Consider the following 23,453-nt stretch of genomic DNA (forward strand, 5'->3'; position numbering starts at 1 on the left):
CGTTCTCCCTCTCGGTACTTCTCAGTTCCCTCAAAATTGCAGCTAGCGTATTTTTCATTTTTTGCGGTATGGGTGGATCATACCACAAAAAAAATTTACAAGCCCCACGTTTCTGCATTCACATATATTTCATAGTCAAAATTCAAGCAATAACTCAACAAAATCTAACGTTTAGCACACAAAATTACCCCATAATTTCTGCAACCATGAAATCTTCTTGCTGGGTTTGCCTCCATCCATGATGTCACAATTCTGCATTGTTCACGGCAGTGGCATTGCACGATTTTGTCTCCATTGTAATATTCATCATTTCCTTCATAAATCAGGCTTTCATTGTCTGCACCATGAAACCCGACACCGGCGCTCTTCAGTACTCCATCACTACTTTGAGTTCGTGAGCTTGAGCTTGAGGATGCTTTGTCCCAATTCCTACTTGAATGCATTTCGCTGCAGTGATTTCGTCCAGAGCCACCGACCAGATCAGATCTCCAGAGCCACTGTGTTGCATTACAAATCAATTTTGGTTTTGATTTTACTTCTGAAAAGGAACCCCAATAGTGAAGTACCAGAAATGCCCCCGCATAAGTGCTCAATTAGACGTTGAATCGCGATTACAAGGTGGCGCCGCCGCAGAGATCCTCAATTGGAACCGATAAATAAGTATAGGGTTTAAATTGGCCAAAAAAATTATATAAGGACCAAATTGACAGTAAAAAAAAGTATAGGGACTAAATTGGCCATTTTCCCTCTAGAAAACCTAGAAGAGTTTGGTGCAAAAGGGGAAGTTTGTTTGGTGCCTTGAGGAATAGAAATGCAGCTATACAATTGGATTGGATTAAGAGGATGAATTTGATCAAGGGGATTGCAAATGCATTGTCATACCTGCACCATGATTGCCGACCACCGATGATTCATAGGGATGTATCGAGTAAGAATATTCTTCTGAATTCAGAGCTTGAAGCAAGTCTCTCCGACTTTGGTACAGCAAGACTTCTGGAGCTTGATTCATCAAATCAGACAATAGTGGCAGGCACTTATGGTTACATAGCACCAGGTAGTTTGCCTTGTTATTTCAATGATAGTTTCTTCACATTATCTCCATCATATTGTCTGAGCTAGAATTTCATCCACAAGCTTCAATCTTCAAGTAAAGAAAAGAAGACTTTCTCGGAGAAAAATTAATAGCACGATGATTAGATGTTCTACTTTTCTGTACTACGTATGCCCAAATAATCTAGCTTTGAAGACTCAAAGCGAATTAAATTTATGATATTTGCTTAAGAGCGACTTCAAAGTTATGACAAATATACATTAGGGTCAATGTCGATGCGAAATTGCCAATCAGGATATGTATCAATTAATTACCTGTTAATTTCTGTTGCAGAGCTAGCCTATACAATGGTGGTAACTGAAAAGGTTGATGTTTATAGCTTTGGCATTGTGGTCTTGGAGACACTGTTCGGAAAACATCCAGGAGAGTTTCTCTCCTCCTTGTCACCAGAATCTGCTAAACAAACAAAGCTGAAGGATCTACTGGATGCGCGTCTAGTCCCTCCTGTAAATCGCTTGGTTGCTCGCGATGTGGTTCTTGCTGTAACATTGGCAATGGCTTGCTTAGATCCCAACCCAAAATCTCGACCAACAATGCAGCAGGTAGTGCTGCAATTTATTTTCCCCACTAGAAACTCAACCATTCCTCTGCATGCCATCACCGTGGACCAGTTGATGCCTCCACGATTTAGTGCGCAATACGTTGCAAGGACTTTACCAGTACAAATAATGGGGGAGGGAGAGGGCAGAAAAGTAGCTCGTCTGCAAAGTTTTCAGGCTGTTTAGATAGTATTCTATGTAGATATAACTACCGCCATACCCAAGGCATCATCCGAGTACTGTACCATGCACTCACACCTATGGATCCTACATATATTGACTAGTAATATTAGTAATTACATATAACATTATTAATTAGTTGTCAAATTACTATTTATAATAGTAATATTAGTAATTACTTGTATTATTAGTTTATCCTCTTAGTACAGTAGTTTGCATTACTATACTGCATTATCATGCTAAATCTATTACTAAAAGAACATTGGTAATGGTATAGTATTCTATACTATTGCTAATATTTTAGTATTAGTATATATATATATTATTAATAGTACAACATTCAATAATAGCATATATGTACGTATGTGCATATGTTACCCGGAAGCAAGATTCTTGATAGGCTTAATAAGGATTTTAAAAAGTCAGTTAATCAAAATCAGTAAAAGATTTAATATTGAAACACTATATTGTGACACTTTATTAAATCTAACACGTAATACATTTCAAACGCCTTCAAATTTAAGTAATATATTACAGGAATAAATATTGTCGAAATTCTGGTGTTTATATGATTTGTTTTAGGGTCCGTTTGGTTGGACTGAAAATATTTTCCATCAAAGTCATTTTCCTGGAAAATCACTTCCGTCCCCATAATTTTCCAGTGTTTGGTTATTAAGTGAAAATATTTTCCGAATTCCTTTTTATATAATTTTCCGGTGTTTGGTTTGTCAATGAAAATATTTTCTGATATGTTTGTTGATATATTGCAAATATTTTTCTACTCTCAAAGCATTCATTTCATTACAAGTTAATTTTAGTTTCTATTCATTATAATCATATTATCATTTTTATAAAATATTTATTCATATTACACCAAGAATTCTTAAATTTTCCAACTCCAATTGGTAATAATCTGGAAGAATTCAATACATACAGAGGCAAATATATGCCAAAATATAAAATATTGCTCAACAAAAACGAAAATCACATCTCCAAATGGAAAACGGTCCCAAAAATAGCAAAAGAACCAATTTTTCTCCAAAAAAACTTCTAAAAGGCAAGACTCATTGTATATCTAGATTTTTCTGTATCTTCATAGATGTTTTTGTGTGAGAGTGTAGAGAAAAGGAATAAGATAGCAAAAGATAAAAAAGAGGGGAAGGTCGCCAACCATTATTACTTAAATTCCTGGCGGTTCACCATTCACGCAAGGCATTATACGATTCATACTCCAGAAATATCAGTAGACTTGTGCCAAAGGAAAATCCTTTGTCGTTACATGATGCTTCTTGCTGATGATGGCATTGATGCAAAGGAGCAAACTGATCACCTATTGGCTTCCCGAATGTGGAAGCATGGAAAGAAGCAACGAAACAAATAAGCCCCGAAGGCAAACATGCATCCAAAAGCTCCACCCCTCCTTTCTCTTCGAACTTGAGGTAGAAGTGGAACACCGTAAGCAGGATTTGGCACCATGTATTGCTGATAGGAAGCAGTGCTAGCAGCAGTTGGCATTGTAGGATCTTGCGGTCTGGGTTGTGGAACCGAACAGAAGTCTTGTGGACCAAATGTGGGATCTTGAACTTGAGCTGGGTTTGATGAGGTGAATGAGATAAACTCAGAGTTTGCATAGACGGTGTCTTGAGCGTCGTGATCGTACTCAACCCATGATGATGAAGATGATGATGTTGGTAATGGTGGGGCAGAGGGCTCATACGGCGGACAGTAATATTGGTACTGACAATGGCATGGTGGTGGTGGGTGGCGAGTTATCAAAAACCCGCATGCGGTTAATCGATTTAAAACAACTCTATCTTTAAAGGGTTAATACCACTTTGTCCTCCCAAACTTTGGACGATTACCCACTTCAATCCCTAAACTTCAAAATGGGACACTTAAATCCCTAAACTTATAAATACCTCCCACTTAAGGAAAATTGTTAATAAATCCTGAATATCGTTGGTGGTCGAAGTGTCCCATTTTATAAGGGTTTAGGGATTTAAGTGTCCCATTTTATAAGTTTAGGAACTTAAGTGGGAGGTATTTATAAGTTTAGGAACTTAAGTGTCCCATTTTGAAATTTAGGGACTGAAGTGGGTAATCGTCCAAAGTTTGGGGGGGACAAAGTGGTATTAACCCATCTTTAAAAGCAATACAAAAACTGATACCGGGTGCAACCATATTTTCAATAACTACAAGGGCAGCTACTTTTTAAAAAAATAAAATAAAATAAAAACTACCTAGAAATGGTGGGGGTTAGGCATAGATTCCGACCTATTTATTACCAAATTCAACTGAATGGTGGGTTTGATTATTTTTAATCGTGTAAATCTTTTGAATTAAATAATTTCAAATCACATGGGACAGGTGCCGGCGGAAATATAATCACATTAATAGAATTAATTTTGAGTAATGATGTATTGTTGGCACACCCAAAAAACCTCCAAGTACTCCTCTTTTTATTCAAATTCAATTTTATAATAAAGATGGAAAAATAAATAAACAATTATTATGTAGTTAGCTAATTTGGAAAAATATAATTGTATCAACTACTTTAATTAAATATTTATGCCATAATCCTACCAAGTGTGTTAAGACTAAACAATTAAAACAACTGAATATCATTTTTTTTATTAGAAGTCATACATTAAAGATTTAGATATCAAGTTGTAGGTCATATTAACTGAGATAGGATTATTAAAGATGGTTTTTCCATATACCATTATTTGTTAGATAGTAAAAGATATTCTTCTTAAAACATTCTGTCTTAGATATCAATTAATTTTCTTTCTTAATTCGAGTGGCATGGTTTTGATCATAATTGGTGCATTACATCATATATATATATATATATATATATATATACATATATTTATTGATAATTTCATGCAATTAGCCTTTGACTTAGTTATTCATGCATATACTCATATGTATGCATTTCAAATGTGTCAGTTTTACGATTCTTAGTATAAAAAATCTTTCAACATAATAGATGCAGTCCCGTTAAAGAAACGGGTTAAGAACTAGTTTAAATCAAAGTCAAACTATAAAAGAGTATTTCATTTAATAGGCTTGACTAACGAGTGGCCTGAGGCACACGTTATTGGTTTAGAGGATATTAGCTGTTAATACTTTGGCAGAAGTGTAACTATTTTTGAAAAGTGACTGTTTGTATTTATATTGAAAATTGGGTGCGATTTAAGTGTTTTAACGAGTTTTAGCACTCATTAAAAAAAAATCATTAAAATAGTCATCCTTGAGAGTGCAACTCCCTTTAAATTATCAAAAGGGCAAAGTACACATTACCCTCCTGTGATTTAGCTCTTTTTTACATTACTCTCTTGTGATTTGCAAAACTATATATAATTCCCTTATAAATTGGACTAAAGTGTCAAAGTCATTTGAATTTGCATTCTATAACGGAGTCAACTAAAATGTCAAAAATATGTACCTTTTGTGAAGTTGGAAATTATTAATTAACCTCAAGGGCGTTATATATATATTTTTTGAAAACTATAAAGGGGTTATGTGATAAAACACTAAACCATAAAAAAGTTATATGCTAAAACATAAATTCATAAGGGATTAAAGTGTCATGCATATTAAGTTTATGTATTTCGGTCACTTTAACCAATTTAGTTTTAAACAAGGATATTCTCGACATTTCTTTGGGTTCCATTACAGAGGATCATTTTCGTCATTTTGACACTTTAGTCCAAATTCTGAGGGAATTATGTATAATTGTTAAAACTATGATGGGATTATATGAAAAATTGCTAAATCATAGGGTAAAGTGTGTTTTACCCTGATCGAAAAGAAAAGGTAAAACAAAGCCCGGTCAAGAAATGAAAAAGTCTTCTACGTGTTTAAGCACAGCAGGAAAGTCTTCCAAAAAATTTTGCACAACAATCGCAGTGAACTTGACCCTCAAATGTGAAATCAAATCAAGGCCAGAAAGAACACGTTACAAGCCTTCCTTGGTCGCCTAAGATGCAGATTGGAAAGACCTTGACTTAAGACTTTAAATGCAGGCCTTTAAATTCATGCTAGCATTGGTAACGTAGTTCGTTGAAATATCAATGTCACTGTTACTTAAGCACTAAAACAAATAATGGCCTAATTATCTTTCATAAAACCATAAAGAAATTATGTAAATAAATGTAAATTTCACATGAGAATAAAGTGAATATTCATGCAAATTATAGATGGTTTAGTGGACATTATGATTTTATCACACACATTTTTTGAGTGCATCTAGTGCAATTGCCATTGTTGATGGTGTTTTTCATCCATTGTTCACTTTATATAGAACTACAAAAGAATTATGTGGATATTTTAAAACTTTGAGAGGTCATGTGGCAATATACAAAACTACAAGGGGGTTAGATGTAATTTGTCATAAAAATAATTATCAAAATTCCAAGATCCAAAATAAGAAGCCAAGAAGGATAAATTATTGATTACCCTCATGTGCATTTACATAATATCATTTGATCCCCCTAAGATTTTAATATATCCACATAACTCCTTTATAATTTTATGTAAAGTGGAAGTTTGATGAAAAATAGTCTTCATAACATGTAATGACAATATTGTCCTTATTTCAAGCACTAAATTGAATAAGGGCCTAATCACTTTTGATTAAATTACAAGAGGATTATGCAGATAGATACGAAACTATAGAGGAGTTAAGTGGATATTATAATTTATTGTCAGACATACTTTTGAAATACGTCTCGGTCAATCTTCGTAAACGAAGATATTTTCCATCCATTTTTCGTTGTGCATGTCATCGGAGATTATGTGAGTATTTTGAAACTCAATGGCATAAAGGAATTAGCCTCTTCATTTAGTGAAAAAGAGTAAATTGCTCAGCTGACCCCCAAATTATATTATATATTATTTAAACCCTTAGACAAGTTAATGTGTAAGTTTTTGGTCATTTTATCAATTTTTGCTATTTGACCTGACAGAATGGAGAGGCAAAGGGGCAAAATTATCCGTTCACATATTTGAGCAGAAGAATATACTTTAAGACCATCATATATGTTATATACTACTCATATTTAGAATTGTAAACGAGTCGAATCGAGTTGAGTCGAGTATCTTGTGTTTAAACTCTATTTGTTAAGCTATTCGAATAAGATTCATGTTCCTTCGATAATATTCGAGATCCAAATTTGTGTTCGTGTTCAATTTGTTAAGCAAAATCCTAGTTCGAATTCGAGTTTAAGGTCGACTGGTTTAACATAAACGAGCCATTCGCAAACAATTAGACCCATATTTGTGAATAAATAAGCTTGGAATTAAGAATTAGGAATACAATATTAACCATAAATTTTGTGAAATGACAATTAGGTCCATGTTTGCGAATGAACTCGTGTTCGTTTGATTACTTATCGAGTCAAAATATTTGTTCAAACTCGACTCATATAAAATTTCGAACGAGTCTAAATAAGCCGAGCTAACGAATAGTTATGTTCATTTAACAGCTATACTCATATTTTTCTTCCTTTCACGAGGCTGTCTAAACAACGTCAAAGAAAGTGCTAGTATTTCTCTCCTTTCTTGTTTCTTTTTCGCTCCTAAATTCACAAACTAAGCCTTGCATGCTAAAATTTACTATTAATCACATTTTCAAAATTTGCCCTTAGATTTCCCCTTTAGTACGAAAGAGGACACCCATTGGATTTGAGAAGCATATGAGGATGATGGAGGATGTTCTTAATCAAGAAAAAGGTTATGAGTAATTTCCTATTAATTGTACCACTTTTTCTTAAAATTTGGCAAAGGTTACCAATTTATTCAAATTTCAATTTGGTAGAATTGTATACGTATCTGGTAAAAGTCGTTTTCTAAAAAGAAATATGTTAGTTCAAAGAAATAATTGAGTTATTGAATCATTCTAAACTGCGTTTGCCTTCTAAGAATAATCAACATAGTTGGACAGAAACCTTTCAGCCCGATAAATTTGACTGGTTTTTGAAGCCTGAAAGATGTGACTTTGAGCAATGCCCATTAACTCCAAATCACAGCTTTAAGCTAATGAATTGTGAACAAAGATGAGTATATCTTATGAGTTACTAATTATTCAAATAAATAAAAAAATAATGCATTATTGGGACCAAAATATCGAGGAGACAAAAAAATCCTGATCAACAAGATTATTAATACGCGTATGTCATGGTGCCCAAGCCATTAACTCCAGACCGACTACCACAGAATAACTCAAATTGTTCTTCCTTCTTTCTTTTTAATGTCCTAGATTGACATGCTAAGCCTTATATCTAAGGTTTACATTTTTTTTTTTTGGGTATAAGAAATCTGCTCTTAGAATTTAGAATTTATTCTTTAGCACAAAGAGAGCAATAATTAGATTTGAGAACCATATGAGGATTGTGGCGTAAGTTTTTAAACTTTTTTGTAAAAAAAAAAAAGGCTGCAAGTAATTTCCTTTTAACTGTACCGCTTTTGTTGAATTTGGTCAAAATTTACCAGTTTAGTTGAAGTTGACTTTATTATCTGTGCCTGTTAAACGAATATCCGTGTCATTAAATTTTCAAAATTGGTGTCTAAATTCGTGTTGCACATTTTGACTAATTATACTGAAGAAACATTTAACTGTACAATTGTTACTAAGTTAAATGCCTATGACCAGATATGTCTTGACTAAATCTATAGAAATGCAAAAGAAGGATCACTACAGTTTAAACTCATATGTCTTAGTGTTCACGTGTACGCAAATGCCTTGAACAAAGATATGTCATGAATTTGATCACCTTTGTTTTTAAAATTTTTTTTTTTCAAAAAAAGGGTTGTGAGTAATTTCTTTCTGATTGAACCGCTTTTGGCAAAGGTTACCAATTCTAACTCTGATGTTGGCTCAGAGTAATAATGGAAGAGTTCTTGGAATCAACTCAAGACCACAAACACTGCTGACTGCACTGCATTGCGAGTCTTCCAAATTAAAATGCTTTTAACAATCAGTGTGAATGATACAGATTGAACTAAAATATTAAGTGCCAGTCTTTCAATCCAGACTACTTGCTCAGGGCGGGCGCTTACATTTCATCTATCTTACCTTAATTACGGTCTTTCTTGGTTATTGACGGTCCTACTACTTAAATTGTTTTTTTTTTAGTAGAACCGTATAGTTGTTAAGAGTCCAATTCTGTCTTACATTTCATCTATCTTATCTTAATTACGGCCTTTCATGGTAATAGAGCATCGATGGATGTTGGATGCAGCGGAGTTGTTGTTCTCATGATACTGGCAGTAGCAATAGCAGGAGCAGCAAAGGAGTCTGCTGTGAATTTATTAGAGGCTGAGGCACTGCTCAAGAGTGGCTGGTGGGGAGACAGCAGTACTGCTGCAACAAACATCTCTGCCCACTGCCACTGGCCTGGTATCATTTGCAACGATGCTGGTAGTGTTACCGAAATACTACTTCCGAACTACGGAATTCAAGATGAGTTGGCAAATTTCAGCCTCTCTTCTTTTCCGAACCTGGTTAGACTAGATCTCAGTGGAAATGAACTTTACGGAGCCATCCCACGTCAAATTGGTGCACTCTCCAAACTCACCCATCTCAATTTATCTTCCAACGCTCTTCGAGGTGAGCTTCCGTCTTCTCTAGTAAACCTTACACAACTCGATGTTTCTTCGAACCGGATTGAAAGCTTAATTCCTCCGGGGATTGGAAACTTGACAAATTTGATTACTCTAAATTTGAGCTACAATTTGTTTTTTGGTCCAATCCCTCCAATTCTTGGCCACTTGTCCAAATTAGTCTCCCTCGATCTCAGTGGAAATGAACTTTCCGGAGCCATCCCACATCAAATAGGTGCACTCTCCAAACTCGCCTATCTCAATTTGTCTTCCAATGCTCTTCGAGGTGAGCTTCCGTCTTCTCTAGTAAACCTTACACAACTAGCACAACTCGATGTTTCTTGGAATTTGATTGACAGCTTAAATCCTTTAGAAATCGGAAACTCGACAAATTTGGTTACTCTAGATTTGAGTTACAATTCTTTTGGGGGTCCCATCCTTCCCACACTTGGCCAATTGTCTAATCTACGTTCCCTTGACCTCAGCAATAACCTCTTCAGTGGAACAATTCCTTCAGCTCTTTTTAATTTGACAAATCTTTCCTGGTTACATATTCAATGCAATCCCAAAATTGGAGGATTTCTCCCAGAAGAAATAGGAAATTTGAAGAGATTACTTGAATTAGACTTGAGTTACGGTGCATTTTCTGGCAGCATCCCTCCAAGTCTTGGCCAGCTGTCCAATCTACGGTCCCTTGACCTCAGCACTAACCACTTCAGTGGAACAATTCCTTCAGCTCTTTTTAATTTGACAAATCTTTTCCGACTAGACATTCACTGGAATCCTGCAATGAGAGGATTTCTCTCAGAAGAAATAGGAAATTTGAAGAGTTTAGTTGAATTAGACTTGAGTTACGGTGCATTTTCTGGTAGCATCCCTCCAAGTCTTGGCCAGCTGTCCAATCTACGCTCCCTTGACCTCAGCACTAACCACTTCAGCGGGACAATTCCTTCAGCTCTTTTTAATTTAACAAATCTTTTCCGACTAGACATTCACTCGAATCCCGCAATGAGAGGATTTCTCTCAGAAGAAATAAGAAATTTGAAAAGTTTAGGTGAATTAGACTTCAGTGGCCTTAATCTTTCAGGTGCCCTTCCTTCAGCTCTTTGCGACCTAACCAAACTAGTATCTCTTTCAGGTGCTGAGAACCAAATTTATGGTTCCATTCCCTCTGACATAGGAAATTTGAAATATTTGGAATATCTCCATCTTGGGTCCAACCAGCTGACTGGTCAAATCCCTCCGACCCTTGGCAATCTGCCTTTTCTACAAATTCTAGATCTTTCCTCAAACCAACTTACAGGCCCAATTCCTACCCAATTTGGGGATAATATTAAATCCAAATGGCACCTTTCGACTTTGGATCTTTCCCACAATATTCTCTCTGGCACTGTCCCCTGGTCTATTCTGCAACTGGGGGACGTCGACCTGTCCTATAATGCTTTGGAAGGTGAACTTCCGTGCAAGCTTGTCATTCAGTTTGGTTCAGATAGATTTGTCGGCAATCCACACTTGCGTCACGATTCCACTCTTTGTGGTGCATCTCCTTCTCCTTCTGTTATGGGAAATCACACTCCTTCTATTGTGGGAAATCATAGACATCGCACCCTATACTACATCATAGGTCTTGGCATACCCTTGTTGGTGTTCGCAATAACTGGCGGATTAGTAATTTATATCTTCTGCTTCAGGAAAGTGGAAGTTGAGCTGATGGACAATAAACACGGAGACATTTTCAGAATATGGAACTATGATGGAAATATGGCTTACGAAGACATAATTAAAGCAACCAATGATTTTGACGTCAGTTATTGCATCGGGACAGGGGGTTATGGCAGCGTGTACCGGGTGCGGTTGCCAAGTGGGAAAGTAGTGGCTTTGAAAAAGCTTCACCGTCTGGAAGGCGAGAATCCAAATTTTGACAAGAGCTTTAGGAATGAAGCCGACATGCTTTCTAAAATCAGGCACAGGAACATTGTAAAGCTCTTCGGATTCTGTCTGCATAAGCGATGCATGTTTATGATTTACGAGTATATGGACAGAGGAAGCTTGTTTTGTATCTTGAGAGATGAAACTGAAGCTGTGGAGCTGGGTTGGGTTAAAAGAGTGAATTTGATCAAGGGCATTGCCAGTGCATTGTCCTACTTGCATTACGATTGTGATCCGCCAATCATTCACAGGGATGTATCAAGCAACAACATTCTTTTGAATTCACATCTCGAAGCAACTCTTTCTGACTTTGGCACCGCGAGGATTTTGGAACTTGACTCATCAAATCAAACAGTCATTGCAGGCACCTTTGGCTACATGGCACCAGGTAGGTTACCTTGCTATCCCAGATCACTTTCTTCTTTTCCCCTTGTTTTTCATATTTTCTTGATGCTCATATTAGGCGCTTTGTCTTTTGGTTTTGAACTTCTAAGAGCTGTTAAGTCTAGAGTTGTCCCAGTTGAGATTAACTTTATTTTTATCCAAATATATACTTGTCAATGCAGAGCTAGCCTATACCATGGTGGTCACTGAAAAGTCAGATGTGTATAGCTTTGGCGTTGTGGTGCTAGAAACACTGTTTGGAGAGCATCCGCGAGAATTCCTTTCTTGCATATCATCACAACCCAATGAACCAATAATGCTGAAGGATCTTCTAGATGCCCGTCTGCCCCCTCCGACTAATCCTTTGGTCGTTCGTAATGTGGTTCTCGCGACAGCGTTAGCCCTGGATTGCATCAACGCAAACCCGAAATGTCGACCAACAATGCAGCAAGTGGTGAACCGATTTGAAGAGGGCAGGCGAGAACCAACTAGGCCTTTGCACACCATTGCTGTGAATCAGCTTGTTAGTCCACCAGTACTTTCACTGCGTGACCAAACCTGCGCAGATGGGACGAGTAGCTTAAGCACCATAAATGAATTCCATGTGGATGTCTCTGCGACTCTGCCATCATCCAATTTTTCTATCCATGCTTCTACCTAAACAACTTTGACATTTGGTAGGAAACAGAATAAGATCGTGCTTTGCAAAATGGAAACTTGGCCAAGCACTTAGATTGCTGCTACATACTGCCATTTGGTGTGCTAATGCAAAAAAAAAGAAAGTGTACTAATTAATGAACAAGTAGTTTAAGCACCATGAATGACTTTCATGTGGATATCTTTGCCATATCCAATTTTTCCATCGATGTTTCTACCTACCTATAATATTTATACCTCGGGAGAATTTACTACTTGTCTTTATTTATGTAGGTGAATTCTAGGCAGAGCAACACTTACCAATCTAACAATTTGCAATTCCAAGTCTAGATTTAAAGAAATATTAGTTTAAGGATTCAAATATACAAAACTCATGCCAAAAATGATAGGATCAGGTCAATCCAAAGTTGTATTTTAAAAAAAATAAATTTGCTTAAATTCTAGCTTGCATAACCTATAGGGATAATTTCAGAAACCTCCCTTGAGATTTTTGACAATTGCAGAGACCTCCCTTCACGTTTATTAAACTACACCTACCTCCCTTGCTTTTACTATTTATGTAACAATATAGGCCCAACAGGCTATATTTTTTCTCAAAAATTCTAAACTATCCCTTTTGTACAAAATAAAACAAAAATTATTTTGCCAATTGCTTTCTTTCATATTTCAACCAAACCCAAGGTACTAACAAACTAAACCTAACAAATAGTCTAATTCCAAATTCTAAACCCAAGTAATTCCATCATCATAGTTATAAAATTGCTTCTCCCAAAGTATGCATTCAATTTTGAAGATTCGTTCCATTGTTCAAAAATATTCTCACCATATGGTTATATGGAATGGTCAAACTCACAATCAACTGTTCTTATGTTTGCATAATCTTTAACATAGGATGCCATGGTTTGGTTCCATATAAGTGATTTAACTCCTACTACATGAGCCACATTGTGGTCTTGAAGAAAATCCTTAAGGAAGATTTAGATATGGATGGGATTAATCAAATTTAAGAAAAGGAAAGGCATCATTATGACTATAGAGATCTTCAAAAAATTCATTTTGCCAAAAATCAAAGTTCTATTTACAATTAATCACACCCCAAACTTCAAACCCAATGCCCACACTTTCTCAAAACAAAATAATCTAGCCTACTATTAAATCTCCAAACACGTTAACGTTTTAAATACAGAGAAGAAACTCTATCTTCATAAGGAAACCACAACCAACAATTGTCAAGCATAAAAAGAAATATAAATGTACTTATTGACATCTTAAAAAGTTTTTTGGATGGATGATAGACAAATTAGCAAATTTATCAATTTCAAACGCCCTTCCTCTTTTGGCCAATGATTGCATTATTTGTTCCATTAGTATTGTGTGTCTCTTCATTTCCTCTTAATTTGACCATGAAATCGGATTTTACTTCAATCATCAAATCTAATCTCTTAAATAAACTTGTGATTTGACAATTTCAAAGAGAAGAAAAGGGGAATAGAAATATATACTAGAGTTTGAGGGATCACTTGTGGTGTGATTGACTGCAATTATAGGCAATGGTTGGTGGTAATTTGAGAGTAAATTATAGAAAGAAGGGGTTGATGTATGAAAACAAAATGATAGTAAGCGAGAGAATCGTCGTTAGCTGTAACTTGTAAACAAGATAGCCGAAAAGGTTAATTTTCTTTTTCTTTTTCTTTTTTTAAATCTCATTTCACTATACTATGAATTATTTATTAAGTGAATGTCATTATAGTCATATTATTGTGACAAGGGAGGTTAGTGTAATTTGCAAAACTTGAGCGGAGTCAAGTGAAATTGTTATAACCTCAAGGGAGGTTTGTGAAATTATCCCTAACCTATAACCAAATTTAAAATTCTAACTCTAAATATGTAGCATGCATTTGCCTTTACTAGTTAAAAGAGAAAAGGGAATTTCACACTTCAGAAATTATTGAAACATAAATGGTGCAAACTTTCTTTTAAAAAAATTTTTAAATATAAATGTGTGAGTTTTTATCAATCTCTAGTTTGCCATATAAACACAGAATGATTTTCAATATGAATTTATTATATCACCTATTAGTTTTAATTCACAAAACTCAACCACAGAAAAGAAAAAACTCGAACATCAAGTTTCGAAATGTGGAACCTGTTGGATAAATGGCTACAACAATGTTAACACTATCTGCTTGAGTCGTGCGTAGCACTGTCCTAAGAAACTATTTCATGAAATCGAAATGTTTCCCCAGGATTAAATAAGTCTTCTTCTATTTATTGCGAACAAGAAAGACAAGCTTTCTTCTTGTTGCAAACTAGAAGGACCAGAACTAGCAAATTAAAACCAGCAGATATATATAAAAAAAGAAGAAGATGAGAACAGAATTATCAGGAATATATCAACTAACAAAAAATAAAAGAGAGAGAGAGAGAGATGGAGCAGCTATCAGAAAGATATCAGCTGAAGCTGTTGGTGTGATTTTCTGAGGAGGGAATGGATCCTATTTATAGATTTCAGAATGAGGTGCAACCCTTCTCACTTCCAATGTGGGACAAAGACTACAACTTTTCTCACTTCTCAATTTGGGATAGAGAAAACAATACTTCTCATTTTTCGATGTGGGACAAAGAATATTTTTGAAATACTATATATTTTACAACAATCTCCCTCCTATTTCAAAAAACTTCTTTGGATAAAGGAAGAATTTTAAAAGTACTCTGCTGGATTTGGTTGAAATGTAATTAGATTGGTGTCTTTTGGACTATAAACCAAACATAGATTGATAAAACATGACCTACAGAATTATTGGTGAAATATAAATTTGTATGAACCAATAACTTTTGATGTATGATAGAGATTTTATCAATCACATTATAACCCATAATTTGTTGTTAACGCGGTTTTGCGTCTTTTTGCCGTGCGCCTACCTGGTTATTCATGAGAGCTCTAAAGATTTGACCAATGAATCTTATAGGAGCGGCCCCACTCCACTCTCATATAGGTGAATTCATCAAGTGTGTATTGCTTTAACTACACCTCCCTAATGGGATATGAATTCATTAAGAGTTTTAACTCATTCTCACAATTACTCAAAGCACTTATCTCTGGAGGGACTTAAATTGAAGTGTTTTACCATCAATATTGACTTGTTATTACCCATATGAACCTACTTCATGGGATCACCAATCACATAGGTTGGGTTACCGTCTCTATTGACAACTTGTTGGTCGAAGTCCCATTTCTTTTGTAGTTTGAAGAATCAATTTTCTTCCTACGGGTTTAGTCAGAGGATCGGCCAAATTCAACTCTGACTTTACATAATCAATGGAAATAATTCCATCTCTAAGCAGCTGCTTTACGACATCATGTCTCAATCTCATGTGTCTACTTTTACCATTATAAGATTTATTTTTTGCAATAGCAATTGCCGCTTGACAATCACAGTGTATAGACACAAGAGGCAACATTCATCAATAGGAGGAATATTGTCTAAGAAATTTCTTAACCAATCTGCCTCAGAACCAGTCAACTCCAGAGCTATGAACTCCGATTCCATAGTTGACCGAGCAATGATTGTCTGTCTGGCTGACTTCCATACTACTGCACCACCAAGGGTGAACACATAATCACTAGTGGATTTTGTATCATTTGAATCAGAGATCCAATTAGCATTACTGTAACCCTCTAACAAATGGGAAATCTACTATACAGGATACGAAAATTCATAGTACCTCTCAAATATTTCATTAGTTTGACTAATGCAAACCAATGCTCACGGTTGGGATTATGAGTATATCTACTCAGTCTACATACAGCATAAGCTATATCAGGTCTTGTGAAATTCATCAGATGCATCAGACTCCCAATAATCTGAGCATATTTAGACTGAGCAATTGGGTCACCATTATTTTTCTTTAATTGAGTGTTACCGTCATAAGGAGTACTCAGGTGTCACATCATAATTTTCAAACTTCCTAAGAAGTCTCTCTATATAATGTTCTTGTGACAACATTATACCATCACCTTTCCTTATAATTTTAACACTCAATATCATTTTGGTTTCACCCAAATCTTTCATATCAAAATTAGAAGACAAAAAATATTTAGTACTATTTACAATATCTAAACTAGTACCAAATATAAGCATGTCATCCACATATAAACTGATTATCACATATTGATCATTTATAATTTTGACATATACACATTTATCTACTTGTACAAACGAGAATCCATATTTTATCAATACTTGATCAAATTTCTCATGTCACTGTTTAGGAGCTTGTTTCAGACCATAAAGAGATTTAATTAGTTTGCAAACCTTATTTTCTTGTCCAGATACAATACATCCCTTAGGTTGAAACATATAAATTTCTTTTTCTAAATCACCATTTAAAAAGGCTGTTTTGACATCCATTTAATGAATAACAAGTTTATGAATAGAAGCTAAAGCAAATAAAACTCGAATAGATGCAATTCTAGTTACTAGTGCAAATGTATCGAAATAGTCAATATTTTATTTTTGAGAAAATCCTTTTGCTACTAAACAAGGTTTGTACTTTTCTATAGAGCCATCAGAGTTATATTTTCTTTTAAAAATCCATTTGCAACCAATAGGTTTTGCACCAGGAGGTAAGTCTACCAAAATCCAAGTTTTATTTGTCAAGATAGAATCAATTTTAGATTTGATTGCTTCTTTCCAAAATTTACAATCAGGAGAAGAAATAGCATCGGAGTATGTTAAAAGATCATTATCAATAAGAAAAGTTTGAAAATCATTTCCATATGAAAATTCTTTCCTTGGCCTTTTGCTCCTTCTTAATTCCTCAATTGGAATAATTTCATTATTTATTTCAACAGGTGCATGAGAAATTTTACTAGACAGTGGAAAAATATGTTCAAAAAATTCACTATTCTTTGTCTCAATAATTGTATTACAATCCAGCACATCACTTCTTAAAACAAGAAATCTATATGCAGCACTATGTTCAGCATATCCAATAAACATACAATCAGAAGTTTTAGAACCTAATTTTCTTTTCTAAGGTTCGGGCAACAATACTTTAACAAGACACCTCCATACTTTCAAATATTTTAAATTAGGTTTATAATTTTTCTTTTCAACTACTCCATTAGATTCGGGTGAATAAGGTGGTGTTACTTCATGTATTATACCTTCATGTTCACAGAAGCTATGCAAGGCTAAATATTCGTCTTTTCTATCAGACCTAATTCCTTTATCTTCTTGTTGATTTTCTACCTCAGACTTATAAGATAAAAGGCATTATATGTACCATCTTTATTTCTAAGTAAATAAAGTTTAGTATATCTAGAGTAGTCATCTATAAAAGTAACATAATATCTTTTTCCTCCTTTAGTCATAATTTGTTTTAAATCACCTAAATCTGTGTGGATTAAATTTAATTGTTTAGTTTCTCTTTGAACAGTTATACAAGTCTTCTTTGTCATTTTAGTTTCTGTACATATCTCACATTTGTCCATTTTTTCATTAATACCAGAAATTAGACCACAAGATTGCATTTTCTTTATATAACTAGCATTAACATGTTCTAATCTAGCATGCCATAAAGAAATTAAATCAACAATATAGGCAGATGAAAATCTATTTTCATTGATCACATTTGAAAGAATTTGTAAAATAGAATGCCGACATACCTTATTGGCATATTGCCAAGATTCTTGCATCTTGACATCCGTAGTTGTAGGTGGTTGTGTTTCTATCGGTGCATAGGCTATTCCATGAATGTCGAGTAGAAAGTGCACACGTTCTTGCCATCTTTTGAAGCTTTCATTGACAAAAACTTCAATTTTGGATACGTCTAGAAAAGGCCAAACGTAGTGCGACTGCAATTGATCCTGATGCAGGTTGCGAGGTGTTAACATTGTTGGAGGCCTTAGTTTCTTAGATTGTTGGATAAATGGCTACAACAATGTTAACACTATCTGCTTGAGTCGTGCGTAGCACTGTCCTAAGAAACTATTTCATGAAATTGAAATGTTTTCCCAAGATTAAACAAGCCTTCTTCTATTTATTGCGAACAAGAAAGACAAGCTTTCTTCTTGTTGCAAACTAGAAGGACCAGAACTAGCAAATTAAAACCAGCAGATATATATAAAAAAAGAAGAAGATGAGAACAGAATTATCAGGAAGATATCAACTAACAAAAAATAAAAGAAAGAGAGAGAAAGAGAGATGGAGCAGCTATCAGAAAGATATCAGCTGAAGCTGCTGGTGTGATTTTCTGAGGAGGGAATGGGTCCTATTTATAGATTTCAGAATGAGGTGCAACCCTTCTCACTTCCAATGTGGGACAAAGACTGCAACTTTTCTCACTTCTCAATGTGGGACAGAGAAAACAATACTTCTCATTTTTCGATGTAGGACAAAGAATATTTTTGAAATACTATATATTTTACAACAGAACCTATATTCAGCGGGCTACTATTTTGGTGCTTATGACCCCATAAGTCGATTGCTGCGATTTTTTGCTTCCTCCTAGGATGCCCCAAAAGAAAGAAAAAAAAAAGAGTTTCCTAGTTGCTTATCAATTGAGGAAAATGCTGGTGATTACTTTTTTTTTTTTTTTGAGGAAAAAGCTGGTGATTCCTGATTGCTTCCTGGATTTTAACCTAAAGTGTATAATTGCTTAAGAAAACGTTGTACTATTAAAAGAAATTCTGGACCACATCAAGTACCCCATAGCATCCAAGTAAAACAGCGAGTTGATATGTGCAAGGAGGCCGGGGAGGTGGCTGTTGGGTTGGAGTGGAGTGGACATTTGCGTTGGGTTAGTGGGCATAAGTTGTTTACAGAATGGTTGGTAAAAAAAATTATGGTTGGGTTTACAGATGGTTGATGATACTATTATACCTAGTATTCCTGTACGCATTCAGAATCTGCTTCTAAGAGTAGAACTGATAATTTGAGTAATCTTGACCTTTCTTCATATGTGAACCAAGGAATGCCTCTGCCTGGATGTATTGTTCACCAAGAAACCTAGTCTCATGTTTCTAGTAGATTCGATTATCAAAATGGTTCTTGCAAATATACTTTTGGGAGAAATTGGTGGCCACCTTCTGGTTCATTTGCCGCCAACCATCCAGTTTGAGCTGCTTATGGAAGAAGTTGGAGGCCATGATAATTGAATGCAGGATCTGTAAATTGCTGTAAATGAATGCTAGCAAAGTTTTATCAATTAGGGTCTGTTTGGTTGGAAATAAAATGTTTTCCTTGGGAAAATATTTTCCGTGAAAGTAATTTTCCATGAAAATCATTTCCCTTTCATCATTTTCAGGTGTTTGGTTAGCTTATTGAAAATATTTTTTTACTTCATTTTTTTGGTGTTTGTTTAACTTTTGAAATATTTTCACTTTTATCTCTATCTTTACTTTCTACACATTATAACTACATACTTCTTCCCATGCAAAATAAGAAAATTTATCTCATTGTTTAACTTTAAAAAATCTTGGAGAAATGTATATATGAATAAAAAATATCTCTTTAAGTAATAAACAAATTGCTGGCCATTTAGTGTCAAATATCAATCACTTGCAATACTTATTGTGACATATATCTTGCACTCTCACTGCTGAAAGTTTCTCTAGAAAAGAATGTCCCTATTATATATAATTAATTACTAGCATACGATGAGCAGGATGAGGTTTTTTTTTTATATTTTGAATATATTAGGGGGAGGGTTGGGTGGTACGGGAGAGGGAGTGTAAGGAAGAGGTCTTGGGTTCGAGTCCTCCTGTTTACACTAAAAAAAAAAAAAGAACATACTATAAAATATTTTCAGTAAATTTGGAACATACTACAGGCGGGATGCATGCATTTCGGAAAACAACTTCAGTAAGTTTGGAAGGGAAGTTGTTTTCCATAAGATGAGTGAAAATATTTTCCTGGAAAACATTTTCACCCGAAACAAACGGACCCTTAATGTGTATATTGCTCCTCATAGTCGAAATAGTGATGCCTTCCTGCTGACAAATTGACCATCTTATATTAGCTTTTGGAATTTGAATCTTCCGGTTGCTTGCAAGCTTCTTAACATACATTGTAGGATATATTATACTTCTTGTACATGTAAAAATTTTCAGGAGGTGCAAAAAAAGACACTTGGTTTATAATTCTATTTTATAACAAAAAAATGCAAAAATAAATAAACAATTATTATGTAGTTAGCTAATTTGGCTTTTCTTTTCTTAGCTAACCATATGTTCCAAAGCAAACATTCTGGTATAAAAAGCTATACGTAAAAGTATTGTGCATGAATGGAAATATAGAAATATATTAGTAGAAGGCTAATAGAAAGTTAAGTTATGCTATAGATGTTATGCACTTATTAGGTTAGATCCCATCTCCCTTTAATTTTTTTATTATTAGAAAATGATAAACAGTATTAGCAGATGTAGTTTTGTAAGTTCCATAGAAAACCTCAGGGCTTCACACTGTTATAATTTTGTTAAATTTTTGGACAATTTTGCTCTCCCTTTACTCCCATGACGGTGAAGTTGCTAAGCCTTAGTTACAATTTTTCTTCCTATCCATCCCTTCACCCATGATCCGACATCACCACTCCAAAACCCAAACATCCAATACCAATGCGAATGCCTCATACTTTGGTAAAACTCTGGCAAAGGTATCAGAGTTTCCAAACTTTGAACTCGAGCCAGGTGGTTTCAATTGCTTCCTCATTTCTGGCTTGAGATTAGATGATCAAGCTATACACATTACACACCAATTCTTAAAGAGGTTGGTACTCGAAGAAATTCCGGAGAAGTTGAGAAACAGAAACCAACCATGATAGTAATAATGGCATTTTTAAGAACTTCCACACAACGTACACTTCAAGTTTGAGGACTGACCTTGACTCTCAAAAGTGAAATCCATGAATCAAGACCAGAAAAAGGTACATGGCATTGCGAGTCTTCCAGCTTGAGGGCCAGTGTGTTTAATGGCATTTCTAAGAAATTCCACACAACAATTCTAGTGGAAGACGGATCTTTGTCTCTCAAAAGCGGAATCAGATCAATTCCAAGTCATACACATTAAAACGCGTATGTCATGGTGCTCGTTTAACTCTCCATATGTAGTCTTCAAATCCAGACTGTCTACGAGCCTTGAGGCTTTCTGTTCCCTCAGGTATTGTAAGGCTTGTAGTATCGGTAAGGTTTTGATCATGGTTTTTTTTTCCACCTTTTTGCTCTTATTGACGATTGTCTACAATTCTTTTGATTTATAAGAACAGTCAATATAGCTAAAAGCAGCATCACAGATTGTCTACACTTCGAGTTTGAAGACGTATGGACATAGACTCTTAAAAGCAATCAATTAATCAAGACCACAAACACTGCATTGCGCGACTTCCAAATCAAACCGCGTGCTTTAACTATCCATATCACTGTCACTGATTTTAAATGCAGAGTCTTTCAATCCAGACTACTGTACTTAGAGTGCTTATGCATTTCATCTACCTTGCGGTCTTACATTTATTTTTGACGTGCGGACTTTAACTGCCTGATGTTCCCTGCTGTATTGTAAGGCTTGTAGTATCGGTAAGGTTTTGATCATGGTTTGTAGTTTAACCATGAGTTTAACTTGAAGGCATGATACCAAAAGAGATTGAAGAATCTCTCGCAATTACACTAGCATAAGTTTACAATGTGTTATAGAGTTTCAGAATAACTAAATGTCTACAATGAGTAGACCACTTTATTCGATGTTAAAACAATTTGGAGAAGAATTATCTACAATTTGTTTTTAATTGCAATAATTAAAAGGTCATCTAATGATATAAACTAACATAATGATTAAAACTATGCATAAAAATTGTATAAAAGTGCACAATAATAAAAATTATGCATTGAGTGCTAGATGTATAGTTTCATATACGCAATGGGCAGATAATGTATACACAGTTTAACTATCAAATGAACGTTTAGTTAACTTGTAATTCATAAGGTTGAGAAAAGTTTAATGTCAAGTGCATAAGATTTGTTAGAAAGAAAATAAAAATAGCATTGTGTAATATATATTTTTTTTAATGCTGCTTTGGAGAAATGATGGTGATAACTGTATAGAATTTTAAAACTTTCGGGAGGCAATTGTCGGGTTAGAGGACATATTACCAAATCTCATGGGGTGCAAAAGTGAGGCAACAATAGCAAAACCTTTTTATAGACTATATATTCTAAAATTTCTAAAAAATTGAGAAGGTGCAGTCGGGCTAGCAATGGCTCCATCTATATATTTATATAAATATATTCTCATATATTTGTCGAGTGGAAATATTACCAAATTTCAAGGGGTGCAAAAGTGAGGCAACAATAGAAAAAACTTTTTATAGACTATTCTAAAATTTCTAAAAAAAAAAAAATTGAGAAGGTCCAATTGAGCTGGCTATGGCTCCACCTATATATCTATATATATAAATATATATATATATATATATATATATATTCTCATGTTTTGCGGAGTGGATTTTTTTATCTTTTTGCCATGTGGCAAACCAAATTATAAATAAATTGTTTTTTTATTTTTTGAGGATTTTATTTTTGTCTTTTTTTCTTGGCAACCAATCTATTAATTACTTACCTTATATAAGTTTGTATGTTTGTACCTTCTTTATTTTTTTGTTAATCAACTCATCTTTTCTTTTTTTTTTTTAAATCCTCTTCAAGCACTTTTTCTATTTTTATTATTGGTTTGATCATTCGTGATCATTAATTTGGACAAATTATGCTACGTCAATGTTGACGTAATAGTATCTATTTTCTCTCTTTACCTTCCTCTCTAATAATTCTTTTTTTCTTCTAATAATTCTTATTGTAATAATAATGTTATTTAATAGATTTCCTAAAATTATTTCATCATTAGTGTTTTCTTATCTACAACATATATGTCTTGCATATTTCGCAAGGAAGTTCTTTTTTGATGGTCAAGTCAAGTGTTCTCCAATTTTCTTATTAATCAACCCTGAATCTCGCTTAATTAATTTTCTCAATTAATTGACCCGGAGTTAAATAT

At 34.6% G+C, this 23,453-nt stretch overlaps 2 protein-coding genes across 2 annotated transcripts; both read left to right on the plus strand.

The window, feature by feature from the left end:
• The first annotated feature begins 843 nt into the window (after positions 1-843).
• Positions 844-1,836, plus strand: LOC140009747 (probable leucine-rich repeat receptor-like protein kinase At1g35710). Its single transcript, XM_072056044.1, has 2 exons — positions 844-1,054; positions 1,385-1,836. The coding sequence occupies exons 1-2, from the start codon at positions 844-846 to the stop codon at positions 1,834-1,836; spliced, it is 663 nt and encodes a 220-aa protein (XP_071912145.1).
• Positions 1,837-9,090: 7,254 nt separating this feature from the next.
• LOC140009748 (uncharacterized) lies at positions 9,091-12,613 on the plus strand. Its single transcript, XM_072056045.1, has 2 exons — positions 9,091-11,755; positions 11,934-12,613. The coding sequence occupies exons 1-2, from the start codon at positions 9,094-9,096 to the stop codon at positions 12,410-12,412; spliced, it is 3,141 nt and encodes a 1,046-aa protein (XP_071912146.1). The 5' UTR covers positions 9,091-9,093; the 3' UTR covers positions 12,413-12,613.
• Positions 12,614-23,453: the final 10,840 nt, after the last annotated feature.

Source organism: Coffea arabica, chromosome 6e (assembly GCF_036785885.1).
Source record: "Coffea arabica cultivar ET-39 chromosome 6e, Coffea Arabica ET-39 HiFi, whole genome shotgun sequence".
Lineage (NCBI taxonomy): Eukaryota > Viridiplantae > Streptophyta > Magnoliopsida > Gentianales > Rubiaceae > Coffea > Coffea arabica.